The following is a 24,275-nucleotide window of genomic DNA, read 5'->3' as shown; positions in this document are numbered from 1 at the left end:
TCAGGCCGGCCCTGAGGGAGCCGGGGAGCTTCGGCGGGCGAGCCCAGCTTTGATACAGGACGCCGGGGAGGAGTAGCCCTGAGGTACCACTGCTCCGCGGCCGGTGCCGCCTCCCGGGGCAGGGCGAAGCGAGCCGGGGCGGCCCCGTGAGGAGGCGAGGAGCGGGCGGAGCGCCCGGCGCCGCCTTCCCGTCAGCCGCAGCAGGCAGGGCGGGGGGCCGGGCAGCGTCGCAAAATGGCGGCGGACAGCGAGGTGAGCGTTAACCCCCCCCCGCTCCCTTCCCTCTGTCTCCCCTCGGTGCCTCAGCCGCCGCCTCCCCGCTCACCGCCTGCCCCTCTCTCCCCACAGCCCGAGTCGGAGGTGTTCGAGATCACGGATTTCACCACCGCCTCCGAGTGGGAGCGGTACGTGCTGCTGCAGGACCGGGGAGAGGGGCTGCGCGGCTCCTGCCGGGGCTCCGGGGGGCTCTGAGGGCTGGCAGGCGCCGCCGGGACCGTTCGTCTCCTTCCCGGCCCGGCCGCCTTTCTGGCGGCTTCGGGCGCAGTTTTTCCAAGTTTTCAGCTACTCCGTGGCCTTGTTTTGTTGTTAGGTGAACTTAGGCGGCCCCAGAAGGTGTCTGTGCCCCATCATCGGGGTTAACGCAGCGCCAGGGGCAGGGGGACCGGGACAGTGCCTGCGGGTGGTACTGCTCGGCAGGCTAAGAGGATCGAGCCAAGCCCTTCCTGAGCTTAGCGAAAGATCTGGCTTAATGTCTGTTTGAAGGGGATCGGAATAAACATCTGGAAGAGCTCTGTGGGTTTTTATGTTGTATTAATAATGTAGTCGTCTCAGATGAAGCCCTCAAAAGTTAGAAGAAAATTTAAGGTGCAGATTGCTCTTGCATTCTTGGCGTACTATTTCATAGAAATCCTGGAATCATTAAGGTTAGAAAAGGCCTCCAAGATCATCTGGTCCAACCGCTCCCCTACCACCGGTGTCACCCACTAACCCATGTCCCCAAGCACCACGTCCAGCCTTTCCTTGAACACCCCAGGGGACGGTGACTCCACCACCTCCCTGGGCAACCAGTCCCAATACCTAACCATTCTTTCTGAGAAGAAATATCTCCTAATTTCCAACCTGAGCCTCTCCTGGCGCAACTTGAGGTCGTTCGCTCTAGTCCTTTCACTAGTTATTTGCAAGAAGAGGCCGACCCCTGTTTCTTAAAATGTCTCTATTGGTAATAATGACTATGACAGAAGCAGACAAAGATTTTAAGCACTGTCTTTAAATCTGAATTTCAATTACAATTATGTGTCAAACATTTATTCTTTATGTCAACAGTGAAATAGGGGAATATTTTCTTAAAACCAATCTGCTGCAGTACCGGACTAAAATAAGCGAGATTTTATAATCACTCAAAGCATCTTCATAGCAATTGCTAAAAATAACTATAATCTGCAATGTAAACTTAGAAGTACCACTTCATTCATACAAGGAAGTGGTTCTGTTCCTGTTGTGATACTTGGTGTTTTTTTTAAAGTATTCCATAGTAGGACAACATACTGGCTGCTTTAGGGAGCTGAATTACAGTGCAAGCTGAACAAGTCTTCAGGAAATAATGACTTTTCCCCTTCCTACTAGATTCATTTCAAAAATAGAAGAAGTATTGAATGACTGGAAACTTATTGGGATTTCTTCAGGCAAACCTCTAGAAAAGGTCAGTTGCTGCTTCCAGATGTTCTGTTAGAATTCTTAACTAGCAATCCATATGGATGTGTTTACATGTGCTGTCATTTACGTAAGTGTGGCAGGTAATGATTTATATTGGGAATTTCACTTGTAAAGCTGGCTACTGGATGAACAAGTGCTGTAAGTCTGTTGGTGGGTTGTCTGGAAAATGGTCTCCTTTTTTCCTTTTTTTTATTGCCAGTTTTCAGTCTGGAAATACAGTTCAAGCTGTTTGAAATTCTCAAGGAGTTTCTTTTTGCCTGACCTCATGCCTTCGTCACACCTCACATACTTATGGTTGAGGTTTTCATTGAGTTTCTGGTGACTCAGTATGTTTCATAGATCAGAGAGATTATTTTTTTTTCCCAAAGTCTAATTAGAGCCTTTGTGGTGCTTCTTCAGTCTTTTAAAACATACAGGAAATTATCGAGCTCTTCTACATATTAGAATATTTAAATACATAAATAGAATATGCTTATTATTGTGAATAAAATTAGCTGTTTTGGTTTGAATGGTTGCCATGTTTCCAGGCGAGTTTTATGATACTTAATTTTAGTCATGATACAAACTATTCAGAATTAATATTTAGGGTTGAGAATTAGTTCACTATTTTATCTGTCAGTGTATTCATACATATTTTGTTTTCTAGACCAGACCTCTCTTTTTGCTTTCCAGTGAGAAGACACTCTTTACAAAGGGTGGTTGTCCAATTTGCTTAGTTTACTAGCAGCTGTAAAATTCTGTACAGTGCCGTTTATTATTTTCCCCCTTATGTATCCTCACATGTAGTATTGTTGCTTAAAATTTAATTATCCTCACAGAAGTTTTGCAGGTTTTAGATACGTAAACATTTATCAGTGAAAGCATGTTCAAAGGAAATACTAAAGAAGCATTTGCATAGAGTGGTAGGGTTGACGGGTAGGGGGTGCAGATGCTTAAGATGTGTAGTTCCCTTCATGTGAGGGGAAATATTTACCTCTTTATTGCCTTATAAATCTCAAGATTTTGTGGGGGACAAGATTTCCTTGAAATGAACATTATTAGTAACGTGGATTTTAACATTCAGATACCTTTAGTATGAAGTGTTTTGAGAATCGTCTTGATATGTCTTTTAACCATGCCTTGCTATGTAGAATAAAACGGTAGCAGAAAAAGGTGGACAAATGTTATAGATTGTTTAGGCAGTATATTTTGTAAAGTTCATGAATGTTAACCTAAATTTATGTGATGAAACAAAAGCTTTGTGTGTGTGTTTGTGTTTTTTTTTTTTTTAATCTATAGGGTATATATACCACAGGAACATGGGAAGAGAAATCAGATGAAATTTCATTTGCAGACTTCAAATTCTCAGTTACCCATCATTATCTTGTACAAGAACCCAGTGACAGAGATGGGAAAGAAGAACCTGCAGAAGGTAGCTTACAGTTCTCTTTTGCATCTGAATTATGTCACTGGCATAAGGATATGACAGAAGACAATTTCAAAATGTGGAATTCATAGTGCGTTGATTTGAATCTGTGTGGACTTTTGAGGTGTCTGATGGGTGGGATCTGACATCTCTGATTTCAGTGTTTTACATTGGACAAATGCTAAAGAATTTACAAACTGCTAAAGAAGTAAATTGTAAGGTAGCTGAATGGACGCTGATGCTCTTACGTATCAATTTGTTTTGCAGATGCCCTTCCTCTGCCTATGCAGGACTTGTTGTGCATGAACAACGACTTTCCTCCTAGAGCTCACTGTCTGGTAAGATGGTATGTATGCTGCCTCTCTTCTTCCCTAAAACAAATAAACATAGCAATTGAAAAATCTGTGATGCTGACAAAATCTTTTTTTTTTTTTTTTTTCCATCCAGTGTTAAAGCTTAAGGAAAATGGTTCTTTGTATGGGATGCAATAAAGAGCTGAAAACAAAACAAAATAAACAAAAAAACCCACAGTCTTTCCAAAATATTTTTTCTGAATTTCTTAGACTAATCAGGCTTTAACATGTGTGAAGTTTAGATGGATTCTCAAAAACAAAGCTTTAGCACCTTAAGAGAGGAAAAAACTGTAATAACAACCAAATACTTCTTAATAAAGCAAATCTGTAGCAGATTATTGTATTCTTCAAGAGATTGTTTTAAAGTATAAATAATTACAGTTATTATTAACTTAAGTAATAAACTCAGAACTGATAGATCTGGAAATCGTCATGCTACTTTAATAGTGTTTGAATGCTCGTAAATGCCTGTAGTTACTGATGTGAGAATCTGCAGTGCTACATATCCAGTCACTTCTTGACCTCTCTGAAAGAGGGTCTCACATCCAAATAACAGATTCACAGTTGGTTGGTGGCAATTCCATTATTCAGATCATAATATTTCTAACAATTCTGTGTTTAAGCTGATTTACTAGAAAATAGAAAAGTCATGTGTTTTTTTTGTTTTTCCTTCTCGCCCCCTCCAAGGTATGGCTTGCGGGAGTTTGTGGTTATTGCTCCAGCTGCAAATAATGATGCAGTTCTTAGTGAATCCAAATGTAACCTTCTGCTGAGTTCTGTTTCTATTGCATTGGGCAACACTGGCTGGTAAGTGAAAGCCTAAACTTTTTAGCACGTCAAGATGAACTACTATACTTCTATTTTTAGGAAAAAGTATTAATTTATTAGCGAATTACATTCTGAGTTTGTTGTATTTGCACCATGATGTTTAAAAAAAAAAAAAAAGATTAAAAAACAGTCTTCCCATGGTAACTATAAAATGATTGATTCAGTATGTTTATATTCATTGTTATTTAAAAACCTCCAAGTCTTCAAAAACTGATGCAAGTTATTCGAATAATTGATATACAGAGCATAAACTCTGGAAGAAGCTTTCTTATCTGTGTGGTAACAGTAACTTATCATATTCCTCAAAAATACTTAGACTAAAAATTAACCACTGATGCGCTTTTGTGTTTGTGTTTATGACACAACAATTTGTTAGGCATTCCATGTAATGGTGAAATTAATATTTTCCTATGATTCATATTGAGCATTTTGTGTTCCACTAAGAAAATGTATTCTAAAAATATGATATTCAAATTTTTTTTAGCTAGTTCAAAAGGCTCTGAGATAGCATGACATTTTAAATAATCTGAAATATGTTTTATAGTCAGGTACCGTTATTTGTGCAAATACATCAGAAATGGCGACGAATGTACGTTGGAGAATGCCAAGGTCCAGGAGTTCGAACTGACTTTGAAATGGTTCATCTTCGCAAAGTGCCAAACCAGTACACACACTTATCGGGATTGCTGGATATCTTCAAGTCCAAGATTGTAAGTGCATCTGTATGTGTACGCCTGATACTAAGAATAATTCTATTACCTGATTGCTGTACGTTCACTTCTGTCTTCTAGAGATTTATTTTGCAAGGGTAAGACTCACACTGCCAATACCAACAAAGTCTCCTTCCAGATATTGCTACTCTGTGTCTAGTAGTAGAAAGTAAAAAATTATGTTTTGTTGCTCGGTTGTATTTCATTCTTCCATCTTTATTTTCGAAAGGGCGTGTGAAAGAATGTTTCTGTTTTGCAGTTTACTTGTAATAAATCTATTCTCAATTTCCTTCAAGCAAACACTATTTCCTCTTTGAAAAGAGAGAGAAAGGTTGGGGTGCAATTTTTATTCTGATACTTTGTAGTTCCTGCACCCAACCAATAAATTAAGAGGGAAGAAAAACATGATGGAAATCTGAGAAGTCTAAGTGGACTTCTATAGAGGAGTATGGGGGACTGCAACACTTCACAACTGATACTGGTAGTCAGCAGTCTCATCAAAACACTGAGAGAAGTCCTTATTGAAAATCTAATATTCTAGATTAGAGTTACTTGTGAATAAACAGTTAAATGGAGCATGTAAATGTTGCATAGGTTTTAGAAAGCCTATCAACTTAGTTTTGCAACGAGTGCCTTGTTGAGCAGAGACTTTATTAGTAATTCTTGCGGTGTTGTAGTTCTGATAAAATTAGCTATAATACAAACTGTCATAACTTAGGTTCTGTTCAAGGATATTGTAAAAGATGTATTCTTTACACTTTAATTTTTCCTTTAATGTTTTCAAGGGATGCCCACTAATGCCACTGCCTCCAGTTAGCATGGCCATTCGGCTTACATACGTGCTTCAAGACTGGCAACAGTATTTCTGGCCGCAGCAGCCACCAGGTGGGAGTTTTGTGTCCACAGAATAACTTGTTTTAAGATAAACAATTAGTTGATGCTAAAGAAAATGTTTGTGTATCTTGCCAGAGGAATTAAACATTGTTTTCTGCATTACTACAAAACGCTTTAGTTACAACTCTCTGTGATGAGCTAGTAAATCTAAAGCTCCTCCGAAATCATGAGTTAGAAATATACTTTTTTTTTTTTCATTAGAATTCAGAGATATAGTTTGTGATGCTTCTAAAACTGTAGAGTCTATTGGAAGAGAAACGGGTGACTGTCTATAGATCTGTAAAGAATTCTGCCCTGGGCTCCACAGGGAAATGGTTGGATTTAGGTTTTGATAGATGCTAATACTTCACACTAGTATTGGGCAATAATTTCAGTAAAATAACTGATTTTAGTGGTTCATTATTTACCTATTTATCTCTACTAACAATGGATCAGGAGTTGTCTTTTCTATGTTCATTTAAACTTTGAATTTAAAAAGTCCACAGTGTTAAGTAAGCTAAGTAGTTGATGCATTCTTTTTGTGTGGGAAAAAGTGCTGATCAAGCTTTTTACTATAGGAGGTCTTAGGAAAGGAAGGAAAGAAGAAAAGTAACGTGTAGTCTTAAACCTAAAGTACGTATACCAGACTTGATAAGTTTATGCAACAGTAATGCTCTTTAGAAAAATCTGTGCTAGTTTACTCACTTGGTAATCTCACAGTGAACTCTTACAAGCTTGCTTGGTGGTAACGTTTTCTTGGGCTCCAAGGATTTGCTCTTAACAGACCTATTCATATAGAGATAGCATCAGGAAATAAATTATAAACTTCTGGCTCAAAGTTAGGCAAATCTATAGGAAAAAGGTAGGTTAGTTCCTTCTCAACACGTGTTTTTATTAGTAACGTGGTATTTTAGGCACAAGGTGGTAGAGCAATTAAAAGGCCCAAGATCTATTCTTAGCTTGATAGTAGGTTTGCATAACAGGATGAAGTATTTAGGGTGTACTTAGAGGGACAGAACCTGTATGACATTAGTCTGGTTGCTAATTATTTGACTTTTGTTTGCTTAAAAAAAAAAAAAAAAAAATCACAGATGCACAGATGTGTTTTGAATGATCCCTATAGAGTAGCAATGAATCATGCTACTCTGGTCATGTCTCTTGCTTTAAGCAGGTTAAATAAACTCTACTTTTCTAGAAGTTTCTGGATAAAGAACCAGGCGTAACATAGTGTATTGCAGAATCTTGAGACAAACAAAGTTTTTACTGCTGTTGCTACATGCAGTTGTGGTTATATCTTCTTTGTGAATAACTAGACCAGGAATTTATTGCCCTCAACCACTCAACTAGTTATTCTCAAATAAAGCCAAAGAATTTGAATATGTACTTTATCTTCTCTGAAGAAGAAAGTTGGAGAAATAACTTAAATAATTTATTCAAATAATTTGTCTGTTCTAATTCCTCTGTTGTTTTGTATGCAAACAATTTATCAGTTGCATTTGAAATTAAGGATCAGAGGTTGTAATAACATTATTACAATGTCTTTACAATACGTTATTACCCATTTAAATTTTTGATCGGGAAAGAGTGTCGATGTTTGTTTTGTCTTTAAAATGTAGAACGTGGGAAGTGGTTGGGGATGCTGGGAGGCATCTTTAGTTTTTTTTTTTATTATTTTTTTTTATTTTTTTTTGTGGTAAAAGGAATCGCCCACATCGTTGGGTTAAGGCTTTAACTGCAGCAGACAACAAATTCTTTCCATTAAATTTTCAAACAACATTTTCAAAGTAGTTGGTTTCTCACTCCTGCAGAGTTGATTTTCCAGAATCTCTCTTTTCTGCCTGGAACTGATCTCTTGCCTAAATCATTTCATGACAAATTTGTGTCTGTTCTTTTGTGGACATAGACTTTTTAAGGATACCTTTATAGCTTTATAGTCATCTGTTCCTGCATAAATGGAATAACATTTGTTCAACACAAGCGACAAGAGTTTTGTCTGTGGTTTTTATTGTCCAGTTTCAAGATTAATTCCTAGTTTCTGTTGGAAACAACTACTTTGGCTTTGTGCTAGGATTACATCTTCATATCTCTGTAACCTTAGCTGTTCAGCTTGTTTCTGATGAGCTTACATACTGTGATCTTTTTCCTATCAAATTAAAATGATGCGCTTCTTAAAATACTCCACAAATTCTGTATTGATCTGTCTTCAGATATAGATGCACTAGTTGGGGGAGAAGTTGGAGGTCTTGAGTTTGGGAAGTTACCGTTTGGTGCCTGTGAGGACCCTATTAGGTAAGATAAGAGTTTTTTAAAAAAAAAAAAAAAAAAAAAGTTTTTTGTAACCTCCTTAGTAGAGGACTTAAATGTATGTTATTTGAAATCTGAGCTTTGCCTGCATCTCACTTATTATGTCACTAATAGAAGGTTTTGTTATTCAAGTACTTGCTCTAATCACAAATAAAACCATTTACGAAGCTGTATAATGGTATTCAGAGTTCTGGCTTGTAAATGTTTCACCATAAACTTTTAGAGTACTCAGTTTGTCTCTGAAATTATTATGTTGAAGTGTACCTTAAATGGAGATAAACCTTAAAAATTATGTACTTTCATTCAGCAGTTGGACTTGTTTTTTTCTTGTACTATGACATTTGTGGGAAACTTAAAATGAGAGGGTCTAGTAACTGAGTTATTAAAATCCCTCTAACACCCTCTTCTGAATGCCCATCACCACTCAAAAAATCAAGGAGTCATTTAATGCGTTAGTGTTTAATGCTGTAGGAAATTTATGAAAATTTTTATTTTTTCTGTACTGGGATACCTAGGATATAATGGAGAGGAGTGTTGAAAGAGTTCTGTGTGCCAGCTACCACTAAGGTTCAGTGTAATGCTGGGTGACATGCTTTAGAATAACCAAAGGAACGTATACAGCGAGGAAAACATGCACGCTTCTGGACTTAGCTGCAAAATATGTATAGGAATTTAAATATGAGCTGTCATGTATGTCAAGATCTTAACTGTGATGGAGTCTAAAATCTTGTTCTGTTTCAGTGAGCTCCACTTGGCTACCACATGGCCTCACCTAACAGAAGGTATAATTGTTGACAATGATGTTTACTCGTAAGTATTTTGCTTGAACTGCAATATCTACCTGTGTACTGCCTTGTTAACTACTGCATTTTAGTTACCCCATTCCCATGTTTTTTGTTAAGCTTTCTAAAGAGTAGGAACAATATATACTGATATTTCAGAAAGGAAAAAAATAATTGCTGTCTACTGATTTAATTAATGCAGAAATGAGTTTTTGATATGTAAAATTACTTTCTTTTAATGTGTACTAAAGTTGAGCTGAATTCTGCTTACACTTCTTATTCTTGTTAATTATGTTGATGAAACAAGGACATTGCTTGAATGTCATAATGTTTGTCATATTCTTCCGTGTAATGTGGTGCATGTTATAGCTTCATGGCTATGACGTTCCATTTGTTAAGAATTTGATACTCATCTCTTGCATACCTATGGTGACAGAATTACCTTTTTTTCTATTTTTATTTTTTTTTTTAGTGACCTGGATCCTATTCAAGCACCACAGTGGTCTGTGAGAATCAGAAAAGCAGATAATCCTCAGTGTCTATTAGGTAAGATAACTGAATTTCCAATCTTCTACTATATCTTTTAGGCTATTAAGACTTGAGTTTAGAACTGAATGGTAGATTACCTGATGACCTCTGTTTCCTCACTCCCCTCATTTCTTTGAGTGGACTATATTATGGGCTTCTTTTTCCAAGAAAACAAGCTTGCTTTAAGCACTGTGTGTGTATATCAATTTCCTTAGCTGGATCGATCTGTCTGTGACAGCATTGATAAGCCTGGAGAACAGTGCTATTGCCCATCCTGACCTTTGAGCTTGTGGAGGAAAGGGGTGAAGAAATGGATTAAACTGCATGCAGGACTGTGCTGTGGAGCGGTGGCCGATAGCTGTTTAGCTGTGCATTTCCTGAGGCTTTAATTATGTGATTTAAAGATGTTTGTGCTTCAGAACAGATTATAATGTTCATGCAGACTACGAGAGAATTTATCATCCTTCAAGAATTACTTTGAGATTTAGTTTATTGTTCAATGACGTTTTAATTGAAGTGGTTCAGAAACTTTGTGTCTCTTACAGGTGACTTTCTTAATGAATTCTTCAAGCTTTGCCGTCGGAAGGAGTCAACCGATGAGATACTTGGAAGGTCTGCGTTTGAAGAGGATGGAAAAGGTAACACTAAAATCTTGTTGACTTGTGTTACTTGGTATTTAGATGTTTCACAAATTTTGCCTTTCTTACCCCTCTTTTCCTGACTTCAGATTCTCTAGCATTTTTTACTTGTTACTCTTAGGCACTTACTGGAACATTTCTGAGTTTTCCGGTCAGTGCTGCCTGGTATCATTTCTCAAGAATTCTTGGCGAGCCTAACTGCCAAAGTCCCCGAGGACAAATTCCTGTGTCACGGATATTTTTTTAATTGGAGAACTAGACTTGACATTGTACTAGTATGTACAAGAGTTTTTTTTGACTATCACTTCATGGTTTCTTATTTTCATAACTTTTTTCTACCTTTTGAAGTACCATGTTCTATGTTTTTAACAGCCAGTTTAAACTGTTTGAGAGTCTGTCCTCTAATTTCCTTAAAACATTTGCCAAGATGAGGTTTTCCAGGCTGCTGTAATTATTCACTTAAATTTGTTTTAATTCTTTCTAACAATGTAATTCATTTTATTATAAAAGAAGTTCCAAAGTTTACCAGCAACAATTTTGTCTGGAAAAAAATCATCTTGTTTGGGTTCCCTGAAGACTCTAGAACAGAATATGCATAGACCACGTATGGTCATATATAGTGATAAAACAGGATTTACGTAAGGCTAATCTAAAGCTTCAGCATACGTTTGATTAGTCTTTAACTTCAACATATTCTCTTTTTGCTGCGTGTAAATGAAGTTTATACAGTGGCTTTATAGCAGGCTTTTTGCTGATACACTGCCTGTCTGCAAGTATGCAGTGCTTGCAGCAGGTGGCAGGCACTACCTGCAGCCAACCCAGTCTAGTCTTCGTTCAGAAAAATAAATCAAGGCGGTTGATTTGTGACTCCTGGTTGTGCTTTATGTCTTTGTGGCTAAGAACAGTGAGTATTGAGGATCAACAATGAAAGCACAAGGGTATAGAGTGTTAAAAATCAATACAAGATGCATAGGCTGAATATGACACACGAACTATAAGAGCTGTTTCTTTCTTTTTTTTTTTTTTTCCTTTTTTAATGTTACAGAGGTTGCTGATATTACTCATGCTTTGTCGAAGCTCACAGAGCCAGCACCTGTTCCGATCCATAAGTTATCAGTCACAAATATGGTTCACAGTGCAAAGAAAAAGATTCGCAAACACAGAGGTGTAGATGAATCACCTTTGAACAATGAAGTTCTGAACACTATTCTTCTGGTAAGTGAGTTACTGGTGCACACCAGATTCATAAAAATTATATTTCCTGCTTGCACTGACACATTTGGTTTATAGCAGAATTGCAATTAAAAAAGTTTCAGATGTCAGTTCCATTTTTGAATTACCATTGATCAGCTTCTTGAAACACAGCCTAAGTTGTTACTGGTGCAAGTCTGAATTTTTGTTTTTGTTTCTTCAAGTTCTTATTTCCTGATGCTGCTGAAAAGCTTGCAGATGGAGTTGAAAGTGGAACTAGCCCTTCATCAGGGAACAATCCTCCTCCAGAGAATGAAGATTATGTGAGTTTTACTGACTGACACTTGAGAGAGGGAATGCACAATTTTTAGTGTGTGTTAATACAGACTTTGCTGTGGTTGCCTTCTAATAGATAAGATTATCTTTGTGGAATCTCCAGGTAGAAAATAGTGAATGTTTGTAGGTGGTGGTTTTCCTTATTTATTTTTTTCCTTCCAAAGGCTCATTTTTGGTACCTTATAGGCTTAAAGCATTAGTTAGCCACTTGTATTGACAAACAGGACACAGATGGTATGGTTTTGGAGAAAATGCCATTGGTTCTACATTTCTTGCTTTCTTTTATTTTTTGTGTAGAATCTCTTCAGTCAGTTTAAATCTGCTCCTTCTGATAGTCTGACGTACAAACTAGCTTTATGCCTTTGTATGATAAACTTCTACCACGGAGGAGTAAAAGGAGTGGCACATCTTTGGCAAGAATTTGTGTTAGAAATGCGCTACAGATGGGAAAACAACTACCTTATCCCGGGGTAAGATTTGTTTGTTGTTGTGTCATAGAAAATGTCATTTCAGGAACAGAGCAAGTTCACTGTGACTTTGAAATATGCCAATATTTATATTTATTTATTTGTTTGCTTTCAAATGCTATCTTCCATTTTTATTACCTTTCTTCCCTAAAGCAAGAAAGGCAAGAGAGGTGAGGAAGTGTCTGTGCCCTCCATTGATCTTCAAGATGTCTGTGGGAAGCACAAGTTAAAGATTATATGAAGGAGGAAAAAGAAGCTTATGCAAATGCTTAGCTTCCAGTCTATCATGAGATTAAAAAGAAGGAGATAATATAAACTGAAATACCTTTTCTTTGTGGTGGTTTCACCACTTTTCCAAGGGAGCAGTTCCAAGTTCCTGCTGGTATAGTAGCCTTTTTGGGCAGTTTGTGCTGTCTCACCTATCCACACCCTTCTCTGCTTGTTGCAGACCAAATGAAGGGCTCTGTCAGGAGGAGGTATCAGTGTAGAGTAAATGTATCAGTTCCTTTTATTTTTTTGTGGGCTGGACTGGCCACTTACTCATTAGTTTTTACTTTGAAATGGGTACACTAACAAATAAAATGAAATGTGAACTGTTTTAAAGTGGGGTCAAGGGTGCTTAATTTGTTGCTTGAAACAGTTACTCTTTTAACATCCAAACAGAAAATTGACGGGAAATGCAGAATGTCTCTGTATTGTACTGCTGTGAATGATCTTTGAGCTCCAGATATGATCTCTAGGAAATAAATGTAGTTTAAATTCTGGGCTTGTTCAATCATAACTTGTCTTCTGATACCAAAGAATTGCTGCATAGTTGGACTGGTGGGAGTGGGTTCAGTGTGGATATTTGTCCTTTTCTTGGGTTTCGTATGATTTAAGACTGTGCATGTGTGAAAGATTCAACTTCATAAATAATAATAGTTACTTCTACCTTTTGTTAGATTAGCTAATGGCCCTCCAGATCTGAGATGCTGTTTACTACATCAGAAGCTTCAGGTAAATATCCCAAATTTAAGAATGATTTTTCTCCTAGGGAAACAGTCAAAATCATAACCATTATTAGCTAAATATGTTGGGTTTGTAGATCTAGTTATCCTTTATTATTTGGGTCTGGACATCGTTTCTTGGGAAAATCTTTGTTATAGCATCAATTCAATTGAATTAATAACTTTTGGAGTTTTAAGAGATTATTAGTGACTCTCCAAGTCCTCTGTGGCATTGTTTCCATAAGAGAAGTAATTGTTAAGCACTTGTTGTTTTTCCTTTAACTTGTTAGATGTTAAATTGTTGCATTGAAAGAAAGAAAGCAAGAGATGAGGGGAAAAGGGGGAGCGTGTCTGATCGTTCACCTGGTGGTTCTTCTGGTGATGCTGGAAAAGGAGCAGACCACTCTGGAGATAACTCAAAGGAGACTGATAAGGAAAAAGAAGTTGGCAAGTCTTGGGAATCGTGGAGTGACAGTGAGGAAGAATTTTTTGAATGTCTAAGTGACACAGAAGATCTGAAAGGAAATGGGCAGGAAAATGGAAAGAAAGGAGGAACCAAAGAGGGCAGCAAAGAGCCTGTGAACTTAAAACCAGAAGGTCGCCTGCATCCTCACGGAAAGCTGACACTGCTGCACCCAGGAGAACCTCTCTACATCCCGATAACACAGGTTAGGTGGCCAGAGATGAGCCCGGTGTGCAATGTGAGACTGATGCAGTATGAGTCATACCTAGGGTTGTGAAATTGTATATAGCGTGAAGGTTATAGATTTATTTGTGCTTAAAATTGCCAAGGGTTTTTGCCTGAAAACCTTGTTTTCCATTTTGAAAACTTGGTGAGGCTGCTTAAAGTGAAATCTCACATGCTCTTGTTTTATTTAAGTGTGTGTCTCCTTACAGAATTTCACTCAAACCAACTGTTTTTTTTTTTCCTTTTAAACCAAAAACTAAATTGTCTTGGGTACCTTACATTTTCCTTAATAAGGGCTAAGAGTAGGAGAACTATTTGTAAGCTTGCCTTTTTCCATGTTACAGGAACCAGCACCCATGACTGAAGATTTGTTGGAAGAACAGTCTGAGGTGCTGGCAAAACTAGGGACCTCGGCGGAAGGTGCACATCTTCGAGCACGCATGCAGAGTGCCTGCTTGCTCTCAGATATGGAGTCCTTTAAGGTAGTATGACTTGAAAAATTCTGTGAGACTGCTTTCCTCTTAATTAAATTGTTTCTTGTACTTGTGTTGAACAAGTGTGAAGGTTTTTATGACGAGTTTTATTGTTTTCCTTCCACAAAATAGTTTCAATATAGTTTAAAGTTGATAATAAAAACCTATTGAGAAAACTGAACACTTTAGAACCTATGGCTATCCAGTCAATTATAACGTAATGTTCCAGTAAATTTGTACAAAGTCTGACTTGTGTGGCTTTCTTCAGAATGGGAAAAAATGCACTCAGTTGATATTGGGAATTAAAACTCAGGATAGGCTGTACAAAAGTGTTAGAAGAAAATTGAGCATCAGTGTTCTGAATCAAAATTATATGTGCCTCCCTCACACCACCTTGTGAGGATGAAAGGTAAAGGTGCAGAAAACAAAATAATTAATTTTCACAATTGAGTATTTGGAATTTGGGGAAGACATGGATACAACTTCAAAGTACAGCTGAGGATGTTTTGTTATTTAGTAGGAGGGATAAGTTATCACTATTTAAAGGTTCTGTACAGCTGTTCATTAAATTAGGATTGGACTAGCTGTGGTTTTGAGTAACTTGCTTCATTTCTTTGCTGAGTTCTGTAGAGGGAGCTAAGAGCACATAAGCTGTTTTTAACAAAGGATTTCAAAACTCGAAAAGGATTTGAGATTCTGTCATGAAATATATATGTGTGTGGGCATGCATATGTTGCAGTGCGGCTGTGTAATAAAAGGATGCAGGTGCACTGTACAGTCAGGCTATTTATAACATCAGTATCAATTTATTAGCAGTAATCCATATCATATTAGATAGACATAGCAGTTTTATTTCTGTGCTGCAAGTGATCTTAAACCTTGCAGTAGAGCTATAGAATGGTGGTTTGACAGGGAAGTGCACTTCCCATAGGTACCTTGCATAGATGGCTGGGTTTCCTTTTTGTTCTGGTGTAAGCTTATATGTGAAAATTAATATTCATTGCATTTATAAAGCACCAGATAGAAGCTTGGCTTAACAGTGAAATTTTGAGCTTGCCCAAAGTAACTCGTGAATGTACTGAATTTTGGGAATAAGAGGAAGCTTTATTATGTGTTGATGTGGGTTCCACACGCACTTTCTGCTCCCCAGCATTCTCTTAGTTTGCAGTTAATTTCTCCCCTCACCCAGGTCTCTTTCGTACTGTAGTTTGACTGCAAGCAGAATTCTCAGAGTTTCTGGCTTGTAGCCTGTGCTCCGCCCTATAAACAACATTGCCTTCCTACCCAGGCTATGACATTTTTGTAGGATTTTTCAGGTACAAATTTTATCTCATTTTATTTCCAGGCAGCTAATCCTGGCTGTTGTCTGGAAGACTTTGTGAGATGGTACTCCCCTCGGGATTACATTGAAGAGGAAGTGGTTGATGAAAAGGGGAATGTGGTAATTAAAGGTGAGCTGAGCGCCCGAATGAAGATCCCTAGCAACATGTGGGTAGAGGCCTGGGAGACAGCAAAACCAGTCCCAGCACGGAGGCAGAAGAGACTCTTCGATGACACCAGAGAAGCAGAGAAGGTAAAAATTCTGTGGCTAGTGATAGTCTGATCTGTAATGCTTGTACAGACCTTACAGCAGCCCTTTCTTCTTCCAACAAGATTAGAACTATATCCTTTGAGTGATTCAACTGTTCCGTAAATGGCTTAGAGTTAATCAGAAGTCCTTGCTGCCATACAACAGTGTGTTTGGAATCTAAAATCTAAAACTGTGTGGGTTGTAGCTTTACAAACAGTTTTACATAGGTACTTCTTTGAATTATTAGTAAATAGATCTGTATCAGCACTTGTGTGTTAGGAAACTAAATGTTCCTAACTAGTGATTATTTTTAGTTTCATTCGAACTTGCTGGGACTGTAAGCAACCACTAGGAGTTGAGTAACATCTACCTATTGATTCCTGTCTCGTAATGATACTCCCTTCTTGTTACTTCTTTCATGTAGCTACTCGTCTTTTGTGCTTAACCTTATCTTTGAGAAGAAGTTTGGAGCACTAATGTATTAAATTTTCTAACATTCTAGGTGCTTCATTACCTTGCAGTTCAGAAACCAGCTGACCTTGCAAGACATCTCTTGTCTTGCATCATCCATGCAGCTGTACTCAAGGTAAAGGAAGAAGGTAAATAATGTTTAATAAATTATTAAGATATTTTAGGTTGAACACTGATGCGATAATGAGAACTTGCTTGTTTCTTTTTCTCCTAATAGAAGTACTAGAAGATATATCTTCAGTTAAGAAGATTATTAAACAGATAATATCCCATTCCAGTAAAGTTCTACGATTTCCAAATCCAGAGGACAAGAAGCTGGAAGTAAGACTTCTATATTGGCCATAGCTGAAAACTTGATAGATGTGTGTACTGTTCATGGGAGTGCTAAAATAACATTTTTTGTTTTTATTAAACTCCTGCAGGAAATCATTGCTCAGATTATGAGTGTGGAAGCTATCATCGCCAGAGCCAGGTCTTTGAAAGCAAAATTTGGAGTAGAGAAATGTGAAAACGAGGAGGAGAAGGAAGATCTGCAAAGGTAACTGATTTTCTTCCCTTTTTCTTGTGATGCCCTTTTGTAAAAAGTTTCAAAATTTTAGGACATCAGAAAGTGGTGATAATAAAGAGATACTGAAGAATCACACTTAATAGCTGTAAAAATTCAGTGTCCATGTTCCTATGCTACCAAGATGTGATTTGTGGGTACCCTGTATGCCCATCAAAGTAACCATCTCTTTAAAAGCGTGTGATACAGATAATTTCAATGAAATTTGTTTTCTGTTGATGGTGCTGGAGATTTCATTATTTTTGTGTTAAGTGAGTGGTGCACACGATCAACTTTGTTGCAATATATGTAAAAATGGAAGGACAAGGAATTTAGTGTTTTCTATAATATGGAATGAAATGCTGCCCAGAGTTGCATTTTCTCATTCTACTCTCCATACTGATTTTAAATGTATTATTGAGGAACCATAGGAATGAAAAATGACAATACGTTTCACTGCATCTGACTGCTGTCAGACTATTTACTTTTTGCTTAAGCAGAGGAACACGGAGAGTTGTGGGGCTCTCCCTGGGCTGCAGCCTCCTTCAGGGCACATCCACCTGCTCCTTACAGTTTACCCATCTTCCTTAGGAGCCTGGCTGCCACATGAATTAACGGAGGGCAGCGGGTCCTTTCAGGGGGTGACCTGCAGTCTGGGGGAGTTACAACAAAACAGCTGCATAATCTGCCTTTCCTGTCCTCAGCTGAGAGGCTGCCTTGTTCCGCTCAGTTCTAGCCTGCTTCTGTGGGAAAACAGCTGCTTTGCGTGAGAGGAGGAGCCATGAGGTAGGGGGCAGCACAGAAGGCTGAGGGCTGGAGGCCTAGGCTAAAGGGAGAGGAGTGAAGGTGATGGTGTTTGTGTGATGCTGGGAAATGTCATTTGTTTGCCTTAGATTTTTTTTTCAACAGAGAACTGTGTCTGCCAGTTCTTACTCTGTGCTAATAACGCTAGGTGGAGGTCTCCTCACAGGAAACAATGCTAGTTTTCGATTAGAAAACGCAGTAAGCATGATACATATATTTATTTTTTTCAATAATTTGTACTGTCAGATTTGTAAACTGCCTCCTGGAGCAGCCAGAAGTGTCCGTTCTTGGTGCAGGAAGAGGACCTGCTGGCAGCGTTATTCACAAGCTGTTCGTGAATGCCCAGAGGGTAAGAGAGAGTTCTTGACTGCTTTGCTGATGCTTCTGATTCAAATGGTTTGAGGCAGTGCTTAACATGTGATGGCAGTTTATGTTGTCTCCATATGTGCATGTACTTTTATAAATATGATTGAAGGGGGTGGTTCTTTTGTGTGATATTCAACATGATTTTAGCCATAACAGAACCTCGTGAGACAAGAGATGACCTGGGATGTGAAACACTGAAGGAAGCTGTTAGGTGTGCCATTCAGTGTTTGACGTACTTAAATGGTGACATCAGTAATGGAACTATAGCACAAATTTCTGCTTTATTCAAGTTGCACAATATACGCAACATCACAGTGAGAAGAATCAAGTGTGCTGATGGTTTCACAAAGGAATGGAGGAATGCATGTTCTAATGTTTAATACTTTAGAAGGAGGAACTCTTTAGACTGAGGCTTGTATTTGGAATACTTTGTTGTATGGAAATTCATGTGCTTAGGAAGAGTTCCTTCCTTTTCCAGTACAACTCTACATTCACTTTACTTACTGTCAGTGTTGCATCTGTTTTCTTGAAACTTTTCCATATTGTTATAAATAATCCCTTCTTCTCTTAAGCAGTATTTTTTAATAACTAGCTTGGTAAGTATTGATTTCCAGACTTCTTGGACTGCACTCAGCCTACAGTTTCTCTCAGAATTTCACCTATTCATAGCATCAAATTGCCTAATTAAAATTTAACTGCATTGCTAATAACAAGGTGGCATAATGTTACAGACACCTTAAAGCCTGAAATCCTGTTTGGATATCACTGCTGTTTTTCCAAAAAAAAAAAAAAAAAAGCCAACAACAACAACAAAACTAAGATGCAGATGCTTTTAATAATAATCTCTATTTTGCAACTCAACATAAAAAGGACCATTCTGAAAACAGCCCTGGTTATTCTGAGAAATGAAAATTGGAACATTTGGTTTACCTTTAGGAGAACTTGAGTCTGTAGCATACAAATCTCAGTGTGTAAGCCAGCCTGACTTACCAGCTTCCCTTTAAAGCTTAAGATTGTGCCCATAAGCGTAGGCACTTGCCTTTTAGTAACGTGGTATTATGTTTTTGAAGTTGAGTACAAGCTTGTAACATTAATAATCGATAAAGATATATGTAATGTCTATGGGTTTGTTTCTTTTGAACCATCAGTAACTAAAGCTAGCTTCTGGATACCTCTCACTAGTCACTGGTCACTGTTAAGACTTCTTAGTGGGATGGGAGCGCACTTGCTACAGAAAACCCTCACATTTAATCTGCCGTGAATTATTTTGATAGAGAGCTGTTCGGTAAATAGAAGTTGAATGACTTTTTTGTTCATTAGCTTTTGCTTCTGGACTCTCCTCTGAGTTGTGTAAAACGTCTTGTTATATTCTCAAGCTTTCTCAGGAAAATTATGATAGCAAATGCATGTTCTTGGAAGTAGAGTGCATGATATCTCTTAAACCTACAGTCTCCTTCTAACCTCTTGTAAGTCATCTCTGACTTGCCTTTGTTTCTATCTTTCATCATTGGTTCTTTTCTCATCCTTTTTCAAGCTGACTGAATCTTCTGATGAGGTAACCAACTTTGTCCCTCATTTCCCACTCATCTTCCCTAGTTGCATAGAGCTGAACCTTTTGGTAGATACAGCACAAAGCCTGATGTGGTTTATACTGTTGTTCACGTATTAAGTGTAAAAATAATTTTGTGTTTCCAGAATGGTTTTTCCTTATTCACAGACTTCTTAGAGCCTATCAGAAAGTAGAAAAAAAAAAAAAAAAAATTATAAGCATAACAAAGAAAACCAGCCCACCCGCAAACATTTCTTCCAGTTAATACTGAATTTTCTGATGCTGAAATACATAGCCTCACCTTCATACCCATCTCTGTTACTGTCACTGTTTTTTGCTTATTAAACAGCCAGATGTTTTGGGGGAGGTATTGATGGACGGTACGACATGGTGGATGTCACAGTCCAGATACCACCAAAACTATTGAGATAGCAATGCTTATTAACACTACCGAAACTTTTGGACAAAGGTACGGAGGGGCTGGGAGGGAGAACCAGGGAAACTTGTGAAGGAGTGTAGCAAAGGGAATATCCTCTGTTGGTTTCTTTAAACAGTTCTTGTAGGAACAACTGCCGCTTACCCTGGTGACTTACCCTATGTCACTGGCTGCAGAGCTGGGTCCCTGCTCCTGAGGACTGGGGGGAGAGAGGTTGGAAGCAGCATGGGTGTGAGGCTCATCCTGGGGTTCTTCTGCGGTCTTGAGTTGTGGCCAGCTAAACACAGGCACTGTTAGCGTGTTGATGTGTAATTAGGAAGTGTCTTTTGGGCTGTCTGAGGAGCAGCCAGGAGCTGGAGCGTGCTGGTCATTCTTCAGTGTCCAGACTCCAGCGCTGCTGCTTACCGGCTCTGAGGCAATGGGTAGTGAGGGCAGTGACAGCCATCTGCTCTGTGACATACCCTCAGTAAGCTGCTCTTTGGCCATGAAGGGCAAGTATGGAAGTAGCATGCTGTTCGAAAGGCAGGTAGCTTTCCATCAAGACTCCAGGATGTTTGCTGGTTGCTTCTAAAAGGAGGTTGGCTTGGCTGTGTGTAGCCACAAGAAGCTGAGGCTGGGGCCCTGACTGAGAAGGGGCTGTTTTGTCTGGTGAAAACCCTTGCTTCACACTTGTCAAAAACCAGGGAGTTTAGTCTAGGCTGAGCTTTACCATCCACATACGAAGGTTCTTCCATTTGACCGTGTGCAGTTTATTTCTCGACATCCCATTAGTGTCTCGCACTGTGTACATGTAAAGCCTTCTGATGTGTTACCATTTCTAATCTTCCTCTTTTTCTCTTAAGAATTATTTTCTGAATCTCACTCTTGATAAACAGCTCGCCCTGCAATTATACTTCTGCTTTTATTTAAGGTTTCTGCAATGCCTCCACTTGACGAAGAACTGAGGAGATCAGGTTCATCAGACGAGCGAAGACTCAACACGGGCACGGTTCCAGACTTCCCACCCCCCACAGGGCGGGAGGTTATTTTGCGCACAACTGTCCCCCGCCCCGCACCCTACTCGAAACCATTGCCCCAGCGCATGTACAGCGTGCTTACAAAAGAAGATTTTCGACTTGCAGGTGCCTTTTCATCGGACACAACGTTCTTCTGATGTAACTAGCTGGGGTAGCTTGTGTCTTCACAAGTAGAATGCTATTCATTTTCCTTCAGGGAAGTTATCACTTAGAGATTTACCAGCTTGTGGTGAGGAGAAAGCACGGTTGTCATTAGTGACAGAGAGGAGCAGTCCCAAGGACAGAGCAGAACTGATGGCTGGGAGGAATGCTTGCAGCAACTCTGTCTTGGAGGTTTGGCATGGACATGCAAGTAGTTTTATTCAGACCTCTGGGGAAGAAAGTTCAGCTTCTCCCCTCTGTCCCAAGGGAGCAAATTTTGTTGCATAGGCTTGTTTAATAATTAACATTAATGGGCTATATGCAAATACTTCGTGTTGAAATTTATGGAAAACGTGCTGCTTTATAGTTCTTAATCAGACATGATAAAATGATATTAGCTTACTTAAATTGATGTGCAAACATGAAGTAATTTGTATTTATTGCTAATCACAAATATTGAGCTCAGTATTTTTTTGTTAATCAGTATGTTGCAAATACTTCTGAAATACCCTTGATTATTTTTTTTTTTTTGAAGTATACAGTACATCCTAGTTCATGCTTACCTCTCCTAGCACTGCAATAGTTGTCTAAAAAAGATCTTGTCTTGGATGCTCCTCCTAAATATAACTAAGGATATTTGGGGCTATTAGCTACCATACCCCTAATAGCTGTAAGTGGATCACTTACTTTGGGATACTTCATATCCTTCTCTGCATGCAAGGGCCAAAGCTGTATGTAAATTACATGTACAGAGGTGTTTTACTGTAGCCAACGTAGTGATCGTTAGAGCCCATCTGAATGCAGCCTGTCTTTAACCTGATGTGATGACACATGCTGTAACCTAACCCCCTTGAATATCATGCGGACACTGTGATGTGTATGTGCCAATGCTGCTCTACAGTGATCCCGGTGTGTTTTAATCAGTCAGATCCGATACTTTATAAAGTGAACTGTAAGAACAGCAGTGTTGTCATTAATAAATCTCGACTTAGTATTCGTTCTCGGCTTCTTTGGGTGAATAGTGTTGGTTTTGTCAAAACACTTTTTAAAATGTCATCCTTGTGGAATTTGATGTAGGAGCAAAATGGCTTGTGACTGTATCAAGTACAGAAAGGGAAGTTCTGTCTCACAGAATAGGCTCCCAGCTGTTACCCTAAACCTGCCCTGCAGGGATAGCTGCCAGGACTTAGAATGGGTCCCTCAGTTAAATTTGCATTGTGGTTGTGGCTGCTGGAAAAGTCCAGTAGTTTCACTGCATAGAAGATGGAATAGTCCCAGCACTATCCATCCTGATCTTTAACTGAGAAAACGAATGTGTAAAGCAGTAAGAATTTTCTGATAAGGAGAACTGCTGAAAGCTTTTCAGTGTATTCTATCTAGTTCTACCTGGAAGTGTATAACAGGTAATGCTTTCAGAAGAATGACTGGTGCACAGATGTGCATTGCTGCTGCCCTGAGAGCATACAAGGGGCAGGGAAGAAACACAAAAACATTAAAAGATTACATTGGTTTATTTGAAGGAACCATAGAGAAAGTGACATGAACAATGCAAAATAACCATTATCGCTACACTCATGATAAAGTAGCATTTCCTAGAACTTACCCTGGATCAGATAGGAGCAATAGGTACTACTTTTAGCATGAGTAAGTGTTAAATACTAACTGCATTAAGAGACGTTACATGTCCATTTTTATTTAATCTAAGTCCTTTAAGTCAGGTCCAGTGCCAATACTATGTCTGCCATAGCTGATTACAATCTTCGCAAGGCTGCTATTATCTAACGTCCTGTATAGGTATGAGAGGGTTTTAAAAGAAACAGATGGCCTGCATTGGTACAGAGATCTGAGGCTATATTTTTTCCAGTAATTTTAATTATGTGAACAAAGAAAAGAACTTAAACTAAGCTCTGTAACAGTTGAACACCAAGACTAACACAGGTTGCAACAGCACTTTCTCTAATTCCTGTAGGTGTAAACACACTCATGAAAATAGTACAGTAACAATGCTGTGTTATAGGTGCACACAGCAATTCAGCTTTAAACTGAGGGGGGTCACAAAAATATAACCATGATTGAGTATCTTGGATTCACTGATCTCTGAAAATCAGCGTTATAAATTTTTCGGATTTAGTTACACATTTTCTTCTCTTTATCAACACACTGATAGACTTATTTTTTAAATATGTACACAAGGAAAACTATGTAATGATACTAGTTCCTGACTTACTTACAGTGTAACTGAATATATTTACTATTTTACATCTTCACAAAAAACTTAGTGATATCACAGCCATACTTTGTAGCTAAGGAACGTCGCTTCATCTGACTTCTTTCCTTGGCCTGTTTTGCAGTTCTCTGCAAAAGAGAAAGGTACTGTTGTTGCTTGGCACCTACCAGGAAAGCATTATTGCACAGTTAAGACTTTAATCTAATTTGCAGCAGACAACATACTAAAATGCAAGTATTTATTAAGGTGAGTAACCTGTTGCATCATAACACTTTAATGCTACTGACTTGCATTCTCTCTGGGGCCTTCCTATGGGCTGAGCTGTGCCATGCCACAGACAAGGTAACAAAGCTTCCATTACTGAGTACAAAGTAAATGAGTACTAATGAAGTTGTTCTGACTAAAGTTCTTTTTTACTGGGAGCTTTTCTTCTCATTTATAACAACTTGGGCACTCTTCCTCATGAGAGGCACAAAGCAGTAACTGATTTTTGCTGTAGATATAATAACGTGATCTCAATTACCTATAAGACAGTTTTAGTTTCTCTTGCCAGAGCAAACCTGTAATTTGCTACAAGTTATGTTCCAAGTACTTACCAGGATAGGTCAAATGAGGAGAGAAGCTATCAATAGGCAGCTGTCCTCAGACAATGCATTTCTTGTTTGGTTGCACAGCTTTTCAGCCCAGCAACAGCACAACACCTCCCACGGACGGGGAGGGGATATTGAGGATAGGCAGAACGAGCCGTGACCATATGGGAACGGAGAGGCTGAGGGCACAGGGGGTGTTCAGCTGGTGACAAGGGGGCTCAGTAGGGCCCTAGTGAAAATCTACTGCCTGGAGAGGCAGTGCTATGAAGTCTACTCCCTAGAGATT

General features: G+C 38.8%; 2 protein-coding genes across 4 annotated transcripts in view; one reads left to right on the top strand and one right to left on the bottom strand.

Moving 5' to 3' along the window:
• Positions 1-98: 98 nt before the first annotated feature.
• RAB3GAP1 (RAB3 GTPase activating protein catalytic subunit 1) lies at positions 99-22,175 on the top strand. Of its 3 annotated transcripts, XM_084524254.1 has the most exons (25): positions 99-252; positions 349-404; positions 1,624-1,699; positions 2,992-3,124; positions 3,386-3,464; positions 4,159-4,278; positions 4,844-5,009; positions 5,795-5,894; positions 8,090-8,171; positions 8,928-8,996; positions 9,441-9,514; positions 10,042-10,134; positions 11,180-11,349; positions 11,550-11,648; positions 11,959-12,131; positions 13,070-13,124; positions 13,405-13,782; positions 14,147-14,284; positions 15,621-15,848; positions 16,348-16,444; positions 16,534-16,637; positions 16,739-16,854; positions 17,911-18,013; positions 19,565-19,585; positions 20,926-22,175. In XM_084524254.1, exons 1-25 carry the CDS (start codon positions 235-237, stop codon positions 21,166-21,168), a joined length of 2,991 nt encoding a protein of 996 aa, XP_084380380.1. In that variant the 5' UTR covers positions 99-234; the 3' UTR covers positions 21,169-22,175. The 3 variants fall into 3 exon arrangements, 2 of the variants coding, with proteins under 2 accessions (XP_084380380.1, XP_084380381.1); XM_084524255.1 differs by lacking the exon at positions 19,565-19,585; XR_014694513.1 differs by lacking the exons at positions 17,911-18,013; positions 19,565-19,585; positions 20,926-22,175 and having other exon boundaries at positions 16,348-16,431; positions 16,739-16,819.
• The window catches only part of ZRANB3 (zinc finger RANBP2-type containing 3), a 48,149-nt gene continuing 45,687 nt past the window's right edge, over positions 21,814-24,275 (bottom strand). Inside the window, exon 21 of the mRNA XM_084524256.1 lies at positions 21,814-23,527. The gene's annotated coding sequence lies outside the window, so the exon portion shown is untranslated. The remainder of the gene's footprint in view (positions 23,528-24,275) is intronic.

Source organism: Aythya ferina (genome assembly GCF_964211825.1).
Source record: "Aythya ferina genome assembly, chromosome: 6".
NCBI classification, from domain to species: Eukaryota; Metazoa; Chordata; class Aves; order Anseriformes; family Anatidae; genus Aythya; species Aythya ferina.
Note: the sequence above shows the minus strand (reverse complement) of the source record. Positions and strands in the feature narration are given on the sequence as shown.